Below are 22,231 nucleotides of genomic sequence, written 5' to 3'. Positions count from 1 at the left end.
AGCCCAGATGATTTGTAGGGGTCCAGATTTTGCAGCTCTTTTAGAACATCAGCTGTCTGGATTTGTGTGAAGGAGAAGCGGGGGGGCATGGGCAAGTTGCAGCGGAGGGTGCAGAGCTGGTGGCCGGGGTAGTGGTAGCCAGGTGGAAAGCATGGCCAGCCGTAGCAAAATGCTTGTTGAAATTCTCGATTATTGTCGATTTATCGGTGGTGATAGTGTTTCCTAGCCTCAGTGCAGTGGGCAGCTGGGAGGAAGTGCTCTTATTTTCCATGGACTTTACAGTGTCCCAAAACTTTTTGGAGTTAGTGCTACAGGATGCAAATTTCTGTTTGAAAAAGTTAGCCTTTGCTTTCCTAACTGCTTGTGTATATTGGTTCCTAACTTCCCTGAAAAGTTGCATATCGCGGGGGCTATTTGATGCTAATGCAGTACGCCACAGGATGTTTTTGTGCTGGTCAAGGGCAGTCAAGTCTGAGGAGAACCAGGGGCTATATCTGTTCTTAGTTCTGTATTTTTTGAATGGGGCATGTCTATTTAAGATTGAGAGGAAATTACTTTTAAAGAACAACCAGGCATCCTCTACTGACGGAATAAGATCTATATCCATCCAGGATACTTGGGCCAGGTCAATTAGGAAGGCCTGCTCACTGAAGTGTTTTTGGGAGCGTTTGACAGTGATGAGGGGTGGTCGTTTGACCGCGGACCCGTTACGGACGCAGGCAATAAGGCAGTGATCGCTGAGATCCTGGTTGAAGACAGCGGAGGTGTATTTAGAGGATAAGTTAGTCAGGATGATATCTATGAGGGTACTCATGTTTACGGATTTAGGGTTGTACCTGGTAGGTTCGTTGATAATTTGTGTGAGATTGAGGGCATCTAGTTTAGATTGTAGGATGGCCGGGGTGTTAAGCATATCCCAATTTAGGTCACCAAGCAGTACGAACTCTGAGGATAGATGGGGGGCAATCAATTCACATATGGTGTCCAGGGCACAGCTGGGGGCTTAGGGGGGTCTGTAGCAAGCGGCAACAGTGAGAGATTTATTTCTGGAAAGGTGGATTTTTAGAAGTAGAAGCTCAAACTGTTTGGGCACAGACCTGGATAGTATGATAGAGCTCTTCAGGCTATCTCTACAGTAGATTGCAACTCCACCCCCTTTGGCAGTTCTATCTAGACGGAAAATGTTATAGTTGGGGATGGAAATTTCAGAATTTTTGGTGGCCTTCCTAAGCCAGGATTCAGACACTGCTAGAACATCAGGGTTGGCGGAGTGTGCTAACGCAGTGAATAACTCAAACTTAGGAAGGAGGCTTCTGATATTTATGTGCAGAAAACCAAGACTTTTACGGTTACAGAAGTCAACAAATGATAGCTCCTGGGGAGTAGGAGTGATACTGGGGGCTGCAGGGCCTGGGTTAGCCTCTACATCACCAGAGGAACAGAGGAGGACTAGAATAAGGATACGACTAAAGGCTTTAAGAACTGGTCTTCTAGTGCGTTGGGTACATAGAATAAAGGGGGCAGTTCTCCGGGCGTTGTAGAAAAGATTCAGGGCATTATGTACAGAAAAGGATATGGAAGGATATGAGTACAGTTCAGGTAACCCTAAGCGTTGGGTAACAATGAAAGAGATAGCGTCATTGGAGGCACCGATTGAGCCGGTCTCGGCGTGTATGGGGGGTGGAACAAAGGAACTATATGAGGTAGTTTGAGAGGGACTAGGGGTTCTACAGTGAAATTGTATAAAAAGAACTAACCCAAACAGCAATAGGCAAGGCATAATTGACATGGGAGAGAGGCATAAAGCAGTCACAGGTGTTATTAGAGAGAGCTAAGACAACAACTGGAAATAGCGATAACGTTTGGGCTAAGACTAAACAGGACAGGGTACCGTGTAAAGGAACAGTCCAGCAGGCATCAGCTGTGCAGCTGAGTGATCATAAGGTCCAGTGAACAGCAATATGTGAGTCCGAGAGCAGTTCAAATTGGTGCTTCAGCACAGCTAGCAGGGAGCACAGTTGTAGTTTGCGTGTGCTAGCGGGCCGGGGCTGGCAGATGGATCTTCGTGGTCGTCGCAACTGGAAGCCTAATGAAACCACATCAGACTATTTCGTCGGCAAGCCAGTCGTGTTGGATCGGCGGGGCTCAGTGTCAACACTAGGAGGTCCCGTCCGGTTGACAGAGAGGTAGATAGCCGGGAGATGGGCCTGAGGCTAGCTCAAGGCTAACTGGTGCTTGCTATAGGGCAATGGTAATCAGCCAACAACAGGTTGCAGCTAGCTAGCTGGTTGTGATGATCCGGCGCTAGGGTCCAGTGATTCCGGCAGAAAGTCCAATAAGCTCTGGGTCGATAGCACGCTGGGTCGATAGCACGCTGTGCAGACTGGCCGACGAATTGTCCAGGCTAGAGCTGGCTGGTGGATAGTGTAGGCCACGGACAGTGGTGAAGACGCTAACGGTGACTAATAGTAGGTAGCCATTCAGCTTACGGTTCTTGATGAAAGTTATAAAGAAATAATAGAATCCTTTCCACGTTGGGTGAGGCAGGTTGCAGGAAAGTATATTTAGTTAAAGAATGAAAAGTTAAAATTGAGAGATATAGACAAAAAAAACAAGAAACGGGATATTTACACAAGGACGATGAAAAAAAAACGACCGCACTGCTACGCCATCTTGGATCATGATAACATGTGAGTGCTACAGGGCGGTAGTCATTGTGGTATGAAGCCTTAGAGTTCTTCTTTAAGAAGCCCTCCTGTTCTCCACTCATTACCTGTATTAACGGCACCTGTTTGAACTCGTTACCTGTATAAAAGACACCTGTCCACACACTCATTCAAACAGACTCCAACCTCTCCACAATGGCCAAGACCAGAGAGCTGTGTAAGGACATCAGGGATAAAATTGTAGACCTGCACAAGGCTGGGTTGGGCTACAGGACAATAGGCAAGCAGCTTGGTGAGAAGGCAACAACTGTTGGCGCAATTATTAGAAAATTGAAGAAGTTCAAGATGACGGTCAATCACCCTCGGTCTGGGGCTCCATGCAAGATCTCACCTCGTGGGGCATCAATGATCATGAGGAAGGTGAGGGATCAGCCCAGAACTACACGGCAGGACCTGGTCAATGACCTGAAGAGAGCTGGGACCACAGTCTCAAAGAAAACCATTAGTAACACACTACGCCGTCATGGATTAAAATCCTGCAGCGCACGCAAGGTCCCCCTGCTCAAGCCAGCGCATGTCCAGGCCCGTCTGAAGTTTGCCAATGACCATCTGGATGATTCAGAGGAGGAATGGGAGAAGGTCATGTGGTCTGATGAGACAAAAATAGAGCTTTTGGTCTAAACTCCACTCGCCGTGTTTGGAGGAAGAAGAAGGATGAGTACAACCCCAAGAACACCATCCCAACCGTGAAGCATGGAGGTGGAAACATCATTCTTTGGGGATGCTTTTCTGCAAAGGGGGCAGGACGACTGCACCGTATTGAGGGGAGGATGGATGGGGCCATGTATCGCGAGATCTTGGCCAACAACCTCCTTCCCTCAGTAAGAGCATTGAAGATGGGTCGTGGCTGGGTCTTCCAGCATGACAACGACCCGAAACACACAGCCAGGGCAACTAAGGAGTGGCTCCGTAAGAAGCATCTCAAGGTCCTGGAGTGTCATGCTGGAAGACCTCTACATGCTTTGTAAGTAGGAAAATCTGCAAAATCGGCAGTGTATCAAATACTTGTTCTCCCCACTGTATGTGGTAGTGGTGGGGTAGTGGCCTGAGGGCAACACAGTGTGTTGTGAAATCTGTGAATGTATTGTAATGTTTTTAAAATTGTATAACTGCCTTAATGTTGCTGGACCCCAGGAAGAGTAGCTGCTGCCTTGGCAGGAACTAATGGGGATCCATAATACATACAAATACAAACCTAAAACACAAGGCCAAATATACACTGGAGTTGCTTACCAATATGATATTGAATGTTCCTGAGTGGCCTAGTTACAGTTTCGACTTAAATTGGCTTGAAAATCTATGGCAAGACTTCAAAATGGCTATCTAGCAATGATCAACAACCAACTTGGCAGAGCAAGAATCGTTTTTAAAAATAAAATATTGTACAATCCAGGTGTGCAAAGTTCATAGACTTTTTTACCCAGAAAGACTCTCAGCTGTAGTTGCTGCCAAAGGCGAGAGAGAGGTGTGTCTCTCTGTGTGTGTTTCTCTCTCTCTCGGTCTGTCTCTCTCTCTCGGTCTCTCTCGGTGTGTCTCGCCCTCTCGGTCTCTCTCGGTGTGTCTCGCCCTCTCGGTCTTTCTCAGCAATCCATGCTTTTGTTTTGTTTATGCCATTATTTCAAATGCTAACTTTTTAGCATTTGTGCCACAAATCCAATGAATGTCAATGGTTATGTTAGCCATACATTTACCACTGTACTGTACCATGGTTCAGACTGCACTGCTTACGTTTCATTCAGTTGCACCCCAGTTAATAAGACAGGAAATGCAAAACTGCCACCTGTTGTAGGCTTGGGCGGTATACCGTATATACCGTATGCCAGGATATTTGTAAATAACCATGGGATAGTTTTCAATACCGTCAATACCATTTAAACTATTTATTTTGAAGTTTTTCAATACGTTTTCATATTTGTTGCTACTTTTTAAGTAAATACTTGCAGTCAACTTGTGCAATATGTTAGAAGATAAAGCTGCTCAGTCTACTGTTCTACTGTTCTACACCTCAGTCTACTGTTCTACACCTCAGTCTACTGTTCTACACCTCAGTCTACTGTTCTACTGTTCTACACCTCAGTCTACTGTTCTACTGTTCTACACCTCAGTCTACTGTTCTACTGTTCTACACCTCAGTCTACTGTTCTACTGTTCTACACCTCAGTCTACTGTTCTACTGTTCTACACCTCAGTCTACTGTTCTACTGTTCTACACCTCAGTCTACTGTTCTACTGTTCTACACCTCAGTCTACTGTTCTACTGTTCTACACCTCAGTCTACTGTTCTACACCTCAGTCTACTGTTCTACTGTTCTACACCTCAGTATACTGTTCTACTGTTCTACACCTCAGTCTACTGTTCTACTGTTCTACACCTCAGTCTACTGTTCTACACCTCAGTCTACTGTTCTACTGTTCTACACCTCAGTCTACTGTTCTACTGTTCTACACCTCAGTCTACTGTTCTACACCTCAGTCTACTGTTCTACACCTCAGTCTACTGTTCTACTGTTCTACACCTCAGTCTACTGTTCTACTGTTCTACACCTCAGTCTACTGTTCTACACCTCAGTCTACTGTTCTACTGTTCTACACCTCAGTCTACTGTTCTACACCTCAGCCTACTGTTCTACACCTCAGTCTACTGTTCTACTGTTCTACACCTCAGTCTACTGTTCTACTGTTCTACACCTCAGTCTACTGTTCTACTGTTCTACACCTCAGTCTACTGTTCTACACCTCAGTCTACTGTTCTACTGTTCTACACCTCAGTCTACTGTTCTACTGTTCTATACCTCAGTCTACTGTTCTACTGTTCTACACCTCAGTCTACTGTTCTACTGTTCTACACCTCAGTCTACTGTTCTACTGTTCTACACCTCAGTCTACTGTTCTACTGTTCTACACCTCAGTCTACTGTTCTACTGTTCTACACCTCAGTCTACTGTTCTACTGTTCTACACCTCAGTCTACTGTTCTACACCTCAGTCTACTGTTCTACTGTTCTACACCTCAGTCTACTGTTCTACTGTTCTACACCTCAGTCTACTGTTCTACTGTTCTACACCTCAGTCTACTGTTCTACACCTCAGTCTACTGTTCTACTGTTCTACACCTCAGTCTACTGTTCTACTGTTCTACACCTCAGTCTACTGTTCTACACCTCAGTCTACTGTTCTACTGTTCTACACCTCAGTCTACTGTTCTACACCTCAGTCTACTGTTCTACTGTTCTACACCTCAGTCTACTGTTCTACTGTTCTACACCTCAGTCTACTGTTCTACTGTTCTACACCTCAGTCTACTGTTCTACTGTTCTACACCTCAGTCTACTGTTCTACACCTCAGTCTACTGTTCTACTGTTCTACACCTCAGTCTACTGTTCTACGGTTATAAACCGCACGTTCTCTCTGTAGACAATTGAATTTTTTTTACATTGAGTTGTATGCCACTATGCCTAGCTTGACAATGTGACTTTACTGTACACTGTTAAGGTGAACAATTTGTTGTGTGTTGTTTAGGCTTCGAAAATGTTTGTCATGCAGTGCCAAGGGTAACACGGTGCTCTCAGTTCAGTAAGTCTTTCCAGAGTTGACTGAGTGTAACATTGGAGTAAAGTCTTGTAGAGGAAAGTCCCCATCTGGACGTACTGCCGGCAGTAGTTTTCCAGCCTCTTTTCCTCCTGTCCTTTCTCTCTGAACTCCGTGGTGTACTGTACTCTGGGAGCTGCTGGCCGGAAAGGAAGGAACAGCATACAATATTTATTTTAACCTGTTTACATTTCAACCAGTTTTTCTTCTGACACGTCATGCCAGAACATTCACACATTCAGCAAAGTGTTGGATTTGACAATGTTTACAGGAAGTTCGGTAGGAAGAAGCTGTGTGGTTTATACTTTTAAACACGGTAATAAAGGTTTCCCAGATTCTTCACAGTAGTGTAATGTCCCAAATGGCACCCTATTCACTAGTGATGGGGGAAAAAATCAATACAGTTACATATCGCAATATTATTTTTGGACGATATTGATATTTGACTCGTCGTATTATAATCATTTTTTGGTACTGTAGCTAGTGCTAGTCTGCTGTACCGGCGCCAAAACTCTGGTATTGTTCATCCTATAGCTTGTTCTCCATCTTCTTTTGAAATGGTGAGCCAACATGTTTTCAGCACTTTTATTTCCCTGACTGATAAACTCATTTTTCTCAAGCTCTCTCCTCTCTCTGCAGCAGACAGACCTTACTGTCCAATCAACATCGGCATCGGTCACTTGGTTCATATAAACCATATTTATTGAATCCTCGTGAAGTTAGGTTGAGAAGAGCTTGGAGAGTTAATCGTAATTTGTAATTAAATCCACTTTAAAATTGGACAAAAACACATTTACTTGAAGAACAGTGCAGATGCAAAGTTTGGTAACAGAATGACTGTTTGTGTTGTTGTTGGTGCCATACATTTTAAAGTGAAAAATCTGAGTCTCAGCATTATTCTGTTACCGTTGTGCTTTTCTCCAGGGAGGCATCTCTGTTTTTGTTTTGATGCAGGTGAGAATGTTGGAGATAGAACTGTCATTAGTACAACTTCCTCCTGATTTGATAACCAGGCCTTCTATGTGTTTTAAGTTCTAAATGTTATTGTGTGTTACTCTCCGTCCAGGCGAGGCAGCGCTGCGAGGTGACCCCAGGATGCACCAGTCCATGTCCGTGTCATCGTCTGGTGTCACCAACCACAGCCACCGGACGGGCCCTCCTCCCATCAGCCCCAGCAAGAGGAAGCTCAGCCTCGGCACAGTACAGGACCAACAGGACAATGATGACCAAGACTGTGACAACCAACATGTGGCCAAGATGAGCCGGCTGTTTGCTGCACAGCTGTAAGTAGATTCTGATCATGGTGAACCGGCTGTTTGCTGCACAGCTGAAAGTATAGGGGTACACATGCACGACAACACTCGCGGGGATACTCACACTCACACAGAGAAAGTGACAGATGTTTGTTTTGGCTCCACATGCATTGTGACATCGTAATGGAATGTTGCCTTCTGTGCAGGAATGTCCACTTTTCCAAATGTAGCCTATATGACTTCCTGGGGAAGTGCTTTGCAGTAGCTATAGCTACTGCTGTGTTGAAGGGCTGTGTTGAAGGGCTGTGTTGAAGGGCTGTGCAGGTAACCACAGTATCTACTGCTGTGTTGAAGGGCTGTGCAGGTAGACACAGTATCTACTGCTGTGTTGAAGGGCTGTGTTGAAGGGCTGTGTTGAAGGGCTGTGTTGAAGGGCTGTGCAGGTAACCACAGTATCTACTGCTGTGTTGAAGGGCTGTGCAGGTAACCACAGTATCTACTGCTGTGTTGAAGGGCTGTGTTGAAGGGCTGTGTTGAAGGGCTGTGCAGGTAGACACAGTATCTACTGCTGTGTTGAAGGGCTGTGCAGGTAACCACAGTATCTACTGCTGTGTTGAAGGGCTGTGCAGGTAGACACAGTATCTACTGCTGTGTTGAAGGGCTGTGTTGAAGGGCTGTGTTGAAGGGCTGTGCAGGTAACCACAGTATCTACTGCTGTGTTGAAGGGCTGTGCAGGTAGACACAGTATCTACTGCTGTGTTGAAGGGCTGTGTTGAAGGGCTGTGCAGGTAACCACAGTATCTACTGCTTTGTTGAAGGGCTGTGTTGAAGGGCTGTGCAGGTAACCACAGTATCTACTGCTTTGTTGAAGGGCTGTGTTGAAGGGCTGTGCAGGTAACCACAGGGGCTGGGAATTCCCAGGGACCTCACGATTATCACGATACGTAGGTGCCGATACGATGTGTATTGCAATTCTCATGATTCTAAATGTATTACGATTCGATATTGCGGTTTGACGTTCCAAACATATTGCTCAATATATGTCTGCTGCAGTGGGACAGGAGGGAGCATGAGAAAATGAGTTTTGATCAGTCAGTGCTGAAAACATATTGGCTCACTATTTAAAAAGAAGATGGAGAACAAGTTATAGGATGGAAAATGCTGGCGTTTTGGCGCAGGTTTAGCCGGCTAGCAAGAACATATAGATATTTTTTTTTATACTTGGAGTCAAAGTATCAATATAATATCGTCCAAAAATAATCTCTGAATAAAGTTTCCCCCTCCTTCACTAGTAGCCACAGTAGCTAGCTAGCGCTCCTTCAGATGGGAAAGGGGAATATCTAGTCAGTTGTACAACTGAACGCATTCAACTGAAATGTGTCTTCCGCATTTAACCCTGAATCAGAGAGGTACGGGGGGCTGCCTTAATGGACGTCCACGTCATCGGCGCCCGGGGAACAGTTGATATTGGCTGAGCAGGTAGCCACAGTAGCTAGCTAGCGCCCCATGCTGCAGATGTAATCCTGGATGCCTGAGAGAGAATGTGCTGCTTGGGGGTTGGCGTTTCTCTACTGGGCTCTGCTGCTCTCTCTGAGGCTCAGGATTCCTCACATGCCTGTGATTGGAGCACATGGCTGGGCAGTGGAGGCTGGTCATGCCCTCCCTCCATGCTTGGTCCTGGGCTGTGTCTCAAATGGCACCATGTGCCCTATTTAGTGCTCTGTGGGCTCTTGTCAAAATGGTCAAAAGTAGTGCACTATAAATGGGATAGGCTGCTGCTGTGGAGGCCCCTAGCTCACATAACTCAAATTCCTCCCCTGCCTGCCTGCCTGCTTGCCCTCCCTCCCTTCCCCTCCCTCCTTTCCTCTCCCCTGCCTCTCCTCCCCTCCCCCTTCCTCTCCTCCCTCTTCCGCCTCCCCTTCCTCCCCTGCCTCTCCTCCCTCCCCTCCTTCCCCCCGCCCCTGCCTCCTCCCCTCCTTCCCATCTCCTGCCCCCTCTCTTCCCATCTCCTCCCTCCCCCTCGTCTCCCTCTCCTCCCTCCCCCTCCTTCCCATCTCCTCCCTCCCCTCCCCCTCCCTCTCTTCCTTCCCCCTTTCCTCCCTCCCCCTCCCCTGCCTCTAATCCCTCCCTCTCCTCCCTCCCCTCCCCTGCCTCCCCATTTTTTAAATATAGAGACCTATTCCGAACGGACCCGAGGACCACACTGACCAAAAATATAAACACAACATGTAAAGTGTTGGTCCCATATTTCAGCATGACAATGCCCCCGTGCACAAAGCGAGGTCCATACAGAAATGGTTTGTCGATCGGTGTGGAAGAACTTGACTGGCCTGCACAGAGCCCTGACCTCAACTCCATCGAACACCTTTGGGATGAATTGGAACGCCGACTGCGAGCCAGGCCTAATCGCCCAAGATTAGTGCCCGACCTCACTAATGCTCATGGCTGAATGGAAGCAAGTCCCCGCAGCAATGTTCCAACATCTAGTGAAAAGCCTTCCCAGAAGAGTGGAGGCTGTTATAGCAGCAAAGGGGGGACCTACTCCATATTAATGCCCATGATTTAGGAATGAGATGTTCGACAAGCAGGTGTCCACATACTTAGTTTTTAACTCTGCATTGTTGGTTAAGGGCTCATAAGGAAGCATTTCACGGAAAAGTCTACACCTGTTGTATTCGGTGCATTTGATTGGACTCACAGAGGCAGACTTATCATTATGCAGAAGTGGCAATCGCCTCATGCCTCATATCAAAGGGCCTCGTAAACTGGGCGTTATAAAAATAAATAAATACTAGTAATAATTTTTTAAAATAATTTATCCGCTTGAGGCCCCCCCTCCCCCATGTGCCACTTGAGGCCCCCCCCCCCCCCCAACCTGCTGTCATGGGCTGCTCAGCTCAGCACTCTCTTTCTGTCTTGCTTCAGCAGGTTGGTTCAGCAGGCTGGTTCAAGGAAGCTTCAAAGTTGCAAAGGAGATGGGGTGGGGGGGGTGTCTGGCCCCCGCCCTGCTTAATGAGGCCACATTCTTAACAAAAAAGGCCTCCAAAAAAGTTCAGTGCCTTCAGAAAGTATTCACCCCTCCTTTGAATGTTTCCACATTTTGTTACAGAGTAGGATTTAAATAAATGTGTCATTGTATTGTCAACAACTTACACAAAATACTCTGTCAAAATGGAAGAAAAATTCTAACGTGTAATAAAAAAAATAATGAAAGATAAAACACTAATATATATCTTGATTAGATAAGTATTCAACCCCCTGAGTCAATACATGTTATAATCACCTTTTGCTGCAATTACAACTGTGAGTCTTTCTGGGTAAGTGTCTAAAAGCTTTCCACACCTGGATTGTGCAACATTTTTCTCATTACTCACTCTGGCCTCTGCCTGGGGCCTCCAACTTGCTAAGTCCGCCCCTGCACACACACACACACACACACACGAAAGACAGAAAAGCCCCCATGTAAAACAACAGTGGAGTATAATTTCATCAGCCCTGCTTGCCTGGCCATGTTGGCTCTGCTGTTCAGTTGGCAGAGGCTGGTGGAGCCATGAGAACACAACGCTAGCGGAGTTCCCAGAGGAGTTACAGCTATAACACTCAGTACGGTCGAGAGATCTAAACGCAAACTCTGGTACACTGCTGCGCGGCATAACTCCACACGGCTCAACCAAGACTGCTGAAGTCATTGGAACACATACAGATGGGGACAACCTAATGCGAGACGCAAAAGCTTAAGCAAACTACACGAATTTGGCGCAACGGAGTACGTGAATGTGGTTTTACGTCACAAAAAATTCCTTGCGTTACGTAGTCCCGCCGACCAGAGAACGACCGATATGGAGGATTTTGTTTAGCTTGGCAGCCTATTTTGCATTTACCTAAATATAATCTCAGCAAATGTTACAAAAATAAATCAAAAGGTATTTTGATAACTACCCCGATTCTAGGCTATTTTGAAATGGTAAAAACAGCCCCAAGCTCCGTGAGCAAAAATGGACAGTCTATTTTTAGCTGATATGGGACCGAATACATTCAAGCAGCATATCAAACTGGGATAATGTTGTAGGTTACACTGGCAAGTACACATATTTGCCAGGGCACGTTACAGTGAGGGGGAAAAAAAGTATTTGATCCCCTGTTGATTTTGTACGTTTGCCCACTGACAAAGAAATTATCAGTCTATAATTTTAACGGTAGGTTTATTTGAACAATGAGAGACAGAATAACAACAACAAAAATCCAGAAAAACGCATGTCAAAAATGTTATAAATTGATTTGCATTTTAATGACGGAAATAAGTATTTGACCCCTCTGCAAAACATGACTTAGTACTTGGTGGCAAAACCCTTGTTGGCAATCACAGAGGTCAGACGTTTCTTGTAGTTGGCCACCAGGTTTGCACACATCTCAGGAGGGATTTTGTCCCACTCCTCTTTGCAGATCTTCTCCAAGTCATTAAGGTTTCGAGGCTGACGTTTGGCAACTCGAACCTTCAGCTCCCTCCACAGATGTTCTATGGGATTAAGGTCTGGAGACTGGCTAGGCCACTCCAGGACCTTAATGTGCTTCTTCTTGAGCCACTCCTTTGTTGCCTTGGCCGTCTGACTCTGACAGGATAAGTAGCTTCCAGCCCACAGCCGTCTTGACTCTGACAGGATAAGTAGCTTCCAGCCCACAGCCGTCTTGACTCTGACAGGATAAGTAGCCTCCAGCCCACAGCCGTCTTGACTCTGACAGGATAAGTAGCTTCCAGCCCACAGCCGTCTTGACTCTGACAGGATAAGTAGCCTCCAGCCCACAGCCGTCTTGACTCTGACAGGATAAGTAGCCTCCAGCCCACAGCCGTCTTGACTCTGACAGGATAAGTAGCTTCCAGCCCACAGCCGTCTTGACTCTGACAGGATAAGTAGCTTCCAGCCCACAGCCGTCTTGACTCTGACAGGATAAGTAGCCTCCAGCCCACAGCCGTCTTGACTCTGACAGGATAAGTAGCCTCCAGCCCACAGCCGTCTTGACTCTGACAGGATAAGTAGCTTCCAGCCCACAGCCGTCTTGACTCTGACAGGATAAGTAGCTTCCAGCCCACAGCCGTCTTGACTCTGACAGGATAAGTAGCCTCCAGCCCACAGCCGTCTTGACTCTGACAGGATAAGTAGCCTCCAGCCCACAGCCGTCTTGACTCTGACAGGATAAGTAGCTTCCAGCCCACAGCCGTCTTGACTCTGACAGGATAAGTAGCTTCCAGCCCACAGCCGTCTTGATTCTGACAGGATAAGTAGCTTCCAGCCCACAGCCGTCTTGACTCTGACAGGATAAGTAGCTTCCAGCCCACAGCCGTCTTGATTCTGACAGGATAAGTAGCTTCCAGCCCACAGCCGTCTTGATTCTGACAGGATAAGTAGCTTCCAGCCCACAGCCGTCTTGACTCTGACAGGATAAGTAGCTTCCAGCCCACAGCCGTCTTGATTCTGACAGGATAAGTAGCTTCCAGCCCACAGCCATCTTGATTCTGACAGGATAAGTAGCTTCCAGCCCACAGCCGTCTTGACTCTGACAGGATAATGGCTGTTTGTTTTGAGAAAGAGAAATTGGCCCCCGCCTGTCGTCTGACCTAGAACTACAGTCAAGAACAGTGCAGTTTTTTTTACAAGTCTCCATTTGCAGTGGATATAGAAGCAAAACTGACTAGGGAGGAAAATAATACCATCGTTTTTTGTGACAAAAGTAACTTGTTTTCCTTTGTCCCTCGCCCTACCCCTATCCACCAGGACCCAGGTCTGTCATTCATAGTACTGACTAGCACAGGGAGCGTGAGAGATAATATCTAGGTGCACCCAAGCATGAAGTGTCAATAACACACACACACACACACACACACACACACACACACACACACACACAGAGACAAAGACACACACGTATGGCCAAAGTCAGCCAGCAGGTGCCCAGCCCACCACAAGGAGTCGCTAGAGCGCGATGAGCCTAGTAAAGCCCCCCCCCCCAGCCAAACCCTCCTCTAACCCGGACGACGCTGGGCCAGTTGTGCGTCGCCCTATGGGAGTCACGGCCGGATGTGACACATCCTGGGATCGAACCCGGGTCTGTAGTGACGCCTCAAGCACTGCGACGCAGTGCCTTAGACCGCTGCGCCACTCGGGAGGCCTGTTAAAATACATTCTTACAAAGAACCACACGGAAAACAGTCTCCGTTGAAGAAGGCGCTGCAGTGTATAGCAAAAATCTTACTGAAAACAGACTTCTGGACATCAAAGAGATCACTAACCTCGATTTGGATGAAAATGTATACTTCAGCGAGTCGGCAGCTCTGGACGTTCTGCTTACTCCGAACCAGGCCTTGATCCCCGGGACTCGAAAGAGGAAGCGACGGCAAACGATTGCAGGCGAGGCGGCATCCTGACGAGACTACGTTGGCGAGCAAATAAACCGCCTCTACCCTCCGTTCTGTTGGCGAACGTACAGTCACTAGAGAACAAACTGGACCAGCTCCGTTCCAGACTATCCTATCAACGGGACCTGATGAACTGTAATATCCTGTTTCTCAGAGTCGTGGCTGACCAAGGACATGGATAATATACATCTGGCTGGTTTTTCCATGCATCGTCAGGACTGGAGGGCAGCCTCGGGTAAGATGAGGGGGGAGGGTTGGGTCTCTTTGTTAATAATAGCTGGTGAACGATCTCTAATGTTAAGGACGTCTTAAGTTTTTGCTCGCCTGAGTTGGAATACCCCATGATAAGCTGGAGACCGCTATTTTCCAACGTAGTTTTTCTTCTATACTGAACAAAAATAAAAACGCAACATACAATAATTTCAACGATTCTACTGAGTTACAGTTCATATAAGGAAATCAGTCAATTGAAAGAAATGAATTAGGCCCTAATCTATAGAATTCACATGACTGGGCAGGGACTCCGCCATGGGTGGGCCTGGGAGGGCATAGGCCCACCCACTGGGGAGCCAGGCCCAGCCAATCAAAATGAGTTTTTCCCCACAAAAGGGCTTTTATTACAGACAGAAATACTCCTCAGCTGTTTCATCAGCTGTTCGGGTGGCTGGTCTCAGACGATCCCGCAGGTGAAGAAGACTGATGTGAAGGTCCTGGGCTGGCGTGGTTAACCGTAGTCTGCGTTTATGAGGCCGGTTGGATGTACTGCCAAATTATCTAAAATGACGTTGGAGGCGGCTTATGGTAGAGAAATGTACATTCAATTCTCTGGCAACAGCTCTGGTGGACATTCCTGCAGTTAGCATGCCAATTGCACGCTCCCTCAAAACTTGAGACATCTGTGACATTGTGTTGGGTGACAAAACTGCACATTTTAGTGGCCTTTTATTGTCCCCAGCACAAGGTGCACCTGTGTAATGATCATGCTGTTTAATCAGCTTCTTGATATGCCACACCTGTCAGGTGGATGGATTATCTTGGCAAATGAGAAATGCTCACTAACAGGGATGTAAACAAATTTGTGCACATTTGAGAGAAATAAGCTTTTTGTGCATATGGAACATTTCTGGGATCTTTTATTTCAGCTCATGAAACATGGAACCAACACTTTACATGTTGCGTTTTATATTTTTGTTCAGTGTGGTTAATGTGAAAAAATAAAAGTTACACAATGTTGGAGACTGAACTGAATACAAGAGTTACGCTAGCTAGGATACTATTTAGAGGCAGCACAGACCTAGAATGAAAGAAAACCCTGGAACATTTTCTCACAATGTTTCACTGCCGTTTGGTTTGAGAAGAAACCCCACAACTCTTGACGGGCTGGCTTTTATATTTCTGCTCTAACTCCATGAGTTAGTGGAACGTGTGTGTGTGTGTGTGTGTGTGTGTGTGTGTGACCTTGCCCCAGTCTCTCTGAGAGATACAGGAAACATCTGGGAAGAATCAGGCTGGAGGAGGGAGACACAACCACAGGTACACACACACACACACACACACACACACACACACACACACACACACACACACACACACACACACACACACACACACACACAGAGTAGAGGGAAGTGCAACCACAGGTTATGAACATGGCTATTCTACCACACATATATCTAGAGAGACCAAACATGGCTTCCCTCCAAGTCTGTTTAAAAAGAGCTGTGTGTGTGTGTTGGGAAAGGCAGAAGACTTTTCCCTTCTAACCAATGGACAATAAAGTTGTATTGTATATAACTGATGCTGGTTCCACAACAACAAACCAAGTACTTTTTCAGACACTGGCAACCACAAACACCAAACTGGCAGAGTACTTAAAGAAGTAAAATGATATTCACCAGGATGGCTCCTCTAGCATAGCTTGGTTCCCAGCAGTCCTTTCATGTAAACACACTGATGGTTCTTTGAACGGTGGGTTTCTGACGACTAGAGGTTTGAATAACTTTATAGATTAGACTTTAATCTCAATGGGTTGAAGCTGATTCAGCTTCTGACATAGATTTTATTCTAAGGTAGTTATGCATTAAATCAAATCTAATGAAAGGCAGTTACACTACCTACCTATGATATGCCAAAATGAATGCCTACTAAATGTATTGCCATCTGTGAATCATTTAAGAATGACTATATCCTGGTCCGTAACCAAACTGATTCATTCAGAGACGCTGATTTATTCAAGTGAACTAGAGCACTACAGAGTCCTGTTTGCAATGAAAATATCATATTGAATTGAATCATTTTGAAGAGGTTTTATATTGAATCATTCTGAACCAGTTTTATATTGAATCATTGTTGTAGTATTTTATTTCTTTCAACAGCCCAGCCACGAGAGCGTAACACTTCTAAAATGTATGTTTGACATTCAATCATCTGAGTGAACAAACGTGAATTCATAAAATCAAACACTTTGCTGTTCTATGAAAAGCATGATGGATAACTAAAGAGCTACGAAGACTAGATATCAACCCAGACCGCTTGGGTTTCCTCTGACCCTCTGGGTTTCCTCTGACCCTCCGGATTTCCTCTGACCCTCTGGGTTTCCTCTGACCCTCAGGGATTCCTCTGACCCTCTGGGTTTCCTCTGAACCTCTGGGTTTCCTCTGACTCTCTGGGTTTCCTGTGACCCTCTGGGTTTCCTCTGACCCTCTGGGTTTCCTCTGACCCTCTGGGTTTCCTCTGAACCTCTGGGTTTCCTCTGACTCTCTGGGTTTCCTGTGACCCTCTGGGTTTCCTCTGACCCTCTGGGTTTCCTCTGACCCTCTGGGTTTCCTCTGACCCTCTGGGTTTCCTCTGACCCTCTGGGTTTCCTCTGACCCTCTGGGTTTCCTCTGACCCTCCGGGTTTCCTCTGACCCTCAGGGATTCCTCTGACCCTCTGGGTTTCCTCTGAACCTCTGGGTTTCCTCTGACCCTCTGGGTTTCCTCTGACTCTCTGGAAAGTAGCTTGTTTGGCGTGCAGAATAGTAATTCTGTCTCAACATAGTTACATTAACATATGGGTTAGTATTCTGTCTCAGCATAGTTATATTAACATATGGGTTAGTATTCTGTCTCAGCATAGTTACATTAACATATGGGTTAGTATTCTGTCCCAGCATAGTTACATTAACATATGGGTTAGTATTCTGTCTCAGCATAGTTTATATTAACATATGGGTTAGTATTCTCTCCCAGCATAGTTATATTAACATATGGGTTAGTATTCTGTCTCAGCATAGTTATATTAACATATGGGTTAGTATTCTGTCTCAGCATAGTTATATTAACATATGGGTTAGTATTCTGTCTCAGCACAGTTATATTAACATATGGGTTAGTATTCTGTCCCAGCATAGTTATATTAACATATGGGTTAGTATTCTGTCCCAGCATAGTTATATTAACATATGGGTTAGTATTCTGTCCCAGCATAGTTATATTAACATATGGGTTAGTATTCTGTCCCAGCATAGTTATATTAACATATGGGTTAGTATTCTGTCTCAGCACAGTTATATTAACATATGGGTTAGTATTCTGTCCCAGCATAGTTACATTAACATATGGGTTAGTATTCTGTCCCAGCATAGTTATATTAACATATGGGTTAGTATTCTGTCCCAGCATAGTTATATTAACATATGGGTTAGTATTCTGTCTCACATTGGTACGTTAACATATGGGTTAGTATTCTGTCCCAGCATAGTTATATTAACATATGGGTTAGTATTCTGTCTCACATTGGTACGTTAACATATGGGTTAGTATTCTGTCTCAGCATAGTTATATTAACATATGGGTTAGTATTCTGTCCCAGCATAGTTATATTAACATATGGGTTAGTATTCTGTCCCAGCATAGTTATATTAACATATGGGTTAGTATTCTGTCTCAGCATAGTTATAGTAGCATATGGGTTAGTATTCTGTCCCAGCATAGTTATATTAACATATGGGTTAGTATTCTGTCTCAGCATAGTTATATTAACATATGGGTTAGTATTCTGTCCCAGCATAGTTATATTAACATATGGGTTAGTATTCTGTCCCAGCATAGTTATATTAACATATGTGTTAGTATTCTGTCTCAGCATAGTTATATTAACATATTGGGTTAGTATTCTGTCCCAGCATAGTTATATTAACATATGGGTTAGTATTCTGTCCCAGCATAGTTATATTAACATATGGGTTAGTATTCTGTCTCAGCATAGTTATATTAACATATGGGTTAGTATTCTGTCTCACATTGGTACATTAACATACAGTGGGGAAAAATAGTATTTAGTCAGCCACCAATTGTGCAAGTTCTCCCACTTAAAAAGATGAGAGGCCTGTAATTTTCATCATAGGTACACGTCAACTATGACAGACAAATTGAGAATTTTTTTTCAAGAAAATCACCTTGTAGGATTTGTAATGAGTTTATTTGCAAATTATGGTGGAAAATAAGTATTTGGTCACCTACAAACAAGCAAGATTTCTGGCTCTCACAGACCTGTAACTTCTTCTTTAAGAGGCTCCTCTGTCCTCCACTCGTTACCTGTATTAATGGCACCTGTTTGAACTTGTTATCAGTATAAAAGACACCTGTCCACAACCTCAAACAGTCACACTCCAAACTCCACTATGGCCAAGACCAAAGAGCTGTCAAAGGACACCAGAAACAAAATTGTAGACCTGCACCAGGCTGGGAAGACTGAATCTGCAATAGGTAAGCAGCTTGGTTTGAAGAAATCAACTGTGGGAGCAATTATTAGGAAATGGAAGACATACAAGACCACTGATAATCTCCCTCGATCTGGGGCTCCACGCAAGATCTCACCCCGTGGGGTCAAAATGATCACAAGAACGGTGAGCAAAAATCCCAGAACCACACGGGGGGACCTAGTGAATGACCTGCAGAGAGCTGGGACCAAAGTAACAAAGCCTACCATCAGTAACACACTAAGCCACCAGGGACTCAATCCTGCAGTGCCAGACGTGTCCCCCTGCTTAAGCCAGTACATGTCCAGGCCCGTCTGAAGTTTGCTAGAGTGCATTTGGATGATCCAGAAGAGGATTGGGAGAATGTCATATGGTCAGATGAAACCAAAATAGAACTTTTTGGTAAAAACTCAACTCGTCGTGTTTGGAGGACAAAGAATGCTGAGTTGCATCCAAAGAACACCATACCTACTGTGAAGCATGGGGGGTGGAAACATCATGCTTTGGGGCTGTTTTTTCTGCAAAGGGACCAGGACGACTGATCCGTGTAAAGGAAAGAATGAATGGGGCCATGTATCGTGAGATTTTGAGTGAAAACCTCCTTCCATCAGCAAGGGCATTGAAGATTAAACATGGCTGGGTCTTTCAGCATGACAATGATCCCAAACACACCGCCCGGGCAACGAAGGAGTGGCTTCGTAAGAAGCATTAAGGTCCTGGAGTGGCCTAGCCAGTCTCCAGATCTCAACCCCATAGAAAATCTTTGGAGGGAGTTGAAAGTCCGTGTTGCCCAGCGACAGCCCCAAAACATCACTGCTCTAGAGGAGATCTGCATGGAGGAATGGGCCAAAATACCAGCAACAGTGTGTGAAAACCTTGTGAAGACTTACAGAAAACGTTTGACCTGTGTCATTGCCAACAAAGGGTATATAACAAAGTATTGAGAAACTTTTGTTATTGACCAAATACTTATTTTCCACCATAATTTGCAAATAAATTCATTAAAAATCCTACAATGTGATTTTTCTGGATATTTTTTTCTCATTTTGTCTGTCATAGTTGACGTGTACCTATGATGAAAATTACAGGCCTCTCTCATCTTTTTCAGTGGGAGAACTTGCACAATTGGTGGCTGACTAAATACTTTTTTTCCCCACTGTATGACGTCAGCTGTATTAGTTTGCTCGTGCGTCATGTAAGCCAATTGTAAAACATACTATACTATAGTTGTGTTACTGTTTCTAGTGTAATATGCTTTGTTTTGCACGTTGTTAGAGTAATGAAAGGAGTTGGCTAGCTGCTACTCACATGGTCATTATCTATCTGGTTTGGTGTCATGTCAGATACATGGTGACTTGGCACATGCTTTATATTTATGCAACTTGAAAATGTACAGCTACAGTATGTCAATGTGAATTGAATGCTGAATTTATATTATTTTCTGTATTTTGCAGTTTCACAACATAAACGTTTTCAATATATTCGTTCAAGAAAAGTCACGCCTTGGAAGTTTTATTGAAGACTGTTGTTAGCCATATGTCTAGTTTTGCATGGGAACACAATTCCAGGGCAGAATAAGGAAAACAATTTATTTAATCCATTTTAGAGTAAGGCTGTAACGTAACAAAATGTGGAAAAAGTCAAGGGTTCTGAATACTTTCCGAAGGCACTGTAACACAACACCCTGTATATAACCCAACGTCTAGTAAATCAAATAAATATCTAGGCTACACAACGTGCTGCCTTAGCTAGTGAACAGATCATGCAGTCAGGGATCTTTTAGCTAGTGAACAGATCATGCAATCAGGGATCTTTTAGCTAGTGAACAGATCATGCAATCAGGGATCTTTTAGCTAGTGAACAGATCATGCAGTCAGGGATCTTTAGCTAGTGAACAGATCATGCAGTCAGGGATCTTTAGCTAGTGAACAGATCATGCAGTCAGGGATCTTTAGCTAGTGAACAGATCATGCAGTCAGGGATCTTTTAGCTAGTGAACAGATCATGCAGTCAGTTATCGACTACAGTAACATCTCTGTCTGTCTGAAATTAAAAGACAGATTAAGAAAAATATGAGATGTTTTATTGCGGCTTGGACAAGGCTAACGGAGGTGCTGTTTCTAATTAAGCAATAAGGCCCGAGGAGGTGTGGTATATGGCCAATATACCACGGCTAAGGGCTATTCTTAAGCACGACGCAATTCGGAGTGCCTGGATACAGCCCTTAGCCGTGGTATATTGGCCATATACCACAAACCACTGAGGTGCCTTATTGCTATTATAAACAACGTAATTAGAGCAGTAAAAATAAATGTTTTGTCATAACCGTGGTAGTCCACGGCTTTCAGCCAATCAGCATTCAGGGTTCGAACCACCCAGTTTATCTAGTGAAAAGACTCCTACAACCTACCCAGTGGACCCTCTGTATTCCCTTCCCAGTGGACCCTCTGTATTCCCTTCCTAGTGGACCCTCTGTATTCCCTTCCTAGTGGACCCTCTGTATTCCCTTCCCAGTGGACCCTCTGTATTCCCTTCCCAGTGGACCCTCTGTATTCCCTTCCTAGTGGACCCTCTGTATTCCCTTCCTAGTGGACCCTCTGTATTCCCTTCCTAGTGGACCCTCTGTATTCCCTTCCTAGTGGACCCTCTGTATTCCCTTCCCAGTGGACCCTCTGTATTCCCTTCCTAGTGGACCCTCTGTATTCCCTTCCCAGTGGACCCTCTGTATTCCCTTCCTAGTGGACCCTCTGTATTCCCTTCCTAGTGGACCCTCTGTATTCCCTTCCCAGACAGTCTTTCTTGTGGGAGGATGCTGGGTTGGCCTCATGCTTCTTCGCAATGATTAAAGTTGGGCTAACCCCCCTAGAACCTCCCTATATCCCCAGCACCAGCCCCCCCCTGTCTCCACCCCAGCACCAGCCCCCCCCTGTCTCCACCCCAGCACCAGCCCCCCCTGTCTCCACCCAGACCTCCCTGTCTCCACCCCAGACCTCCCTGTCTCCACCCCAGACCTCCCTGTCTCCACCCCAGCACCAGCCCCCCCTGTCTCCACCCCAGCCCCCCGTCTCCACCCCAGCACCAGCCCCCCTGTCTCCACCCCCAGCACCAGCCCCCTGTCTCCACCCCAGCACCAGCCCCCCTGTCTCCACCCCAGCACCAGCCCCCCTGTCTCCACCCAGACCTCCCTGTCTCCACCCCAGACCTCCCTGTCTCCACCCCAGCCCCCTTGTCTCCACCCCAGCCCCCTTGTCTCCACCCCAGCCCTCCCTGTCTCCACCCCAGACCTCCCTGTCTCCACCCCAGACCTCCCTGTCTCCACCCCAGCACCAGACCTCCCTGTCTCCACCCCAGCACCAGCCCCCCCTGTCTCCACCCCAGCCCCCCTGTCTCCACCCCAGACCTCCCTGTCTCCACCCCAGACCTCCCTGTCTCCACCCCAGCACCAGCCCCCCCTGTCTCCACCCCAGCCCCACTGTCTCCACCCCAGCCCCCCTGTCTCCACCCCAGCCCC

The 22,231-nt window shown here is 45.8% G+C and overlaps 1 protein-coding gene across 2 annotated transcripts in view; it reads left to right on the top strand.

Moving 5' to 3' along the window:
• Nucleotides 1-22,231, top strand: part of LOC121574697 (transcription cofactor vestigial-like protein 4) — a 95,819-nt gene that overhangs the window by 65,418 nt on the left and 8,170 nt on the right. For both annotated transcript variants that reach the window (XM_041887235.2, XM_041887234.2), the window contains one exon: nt 7,381-7,597. In XM_041887235.2, coding sequence (XP_041743169.2) covers nt 7,381-7,597 — 217 coding nt within the window. The remainder of the gene's footprint in view (nt 1-7,380; nt 7,598-22,231) is intronic.

The sequence above is a fragment of the Coregonus clupeaformis genome, unplaced genomic scaffold (assembly GCF_020615455.1).
Source record: "Coregonus clupeaformis isolate EN_2021a unplaced genomic scaffold, ASM2061545v1 scaf0006, whole genome shotgun sequence".
In the NCBI taxonomy this organism is placed as follows: Eukaryota; Metazoa; Chordata; class Actinopteri; order Salmoniformes; family Salmonidae; genus Coregonus; species Coregonus clupeaformis.
Note: the sequence above shows the minus strand (reverse complement) of the source record. Positions and strands in the feature narration are given on the sequence as shown.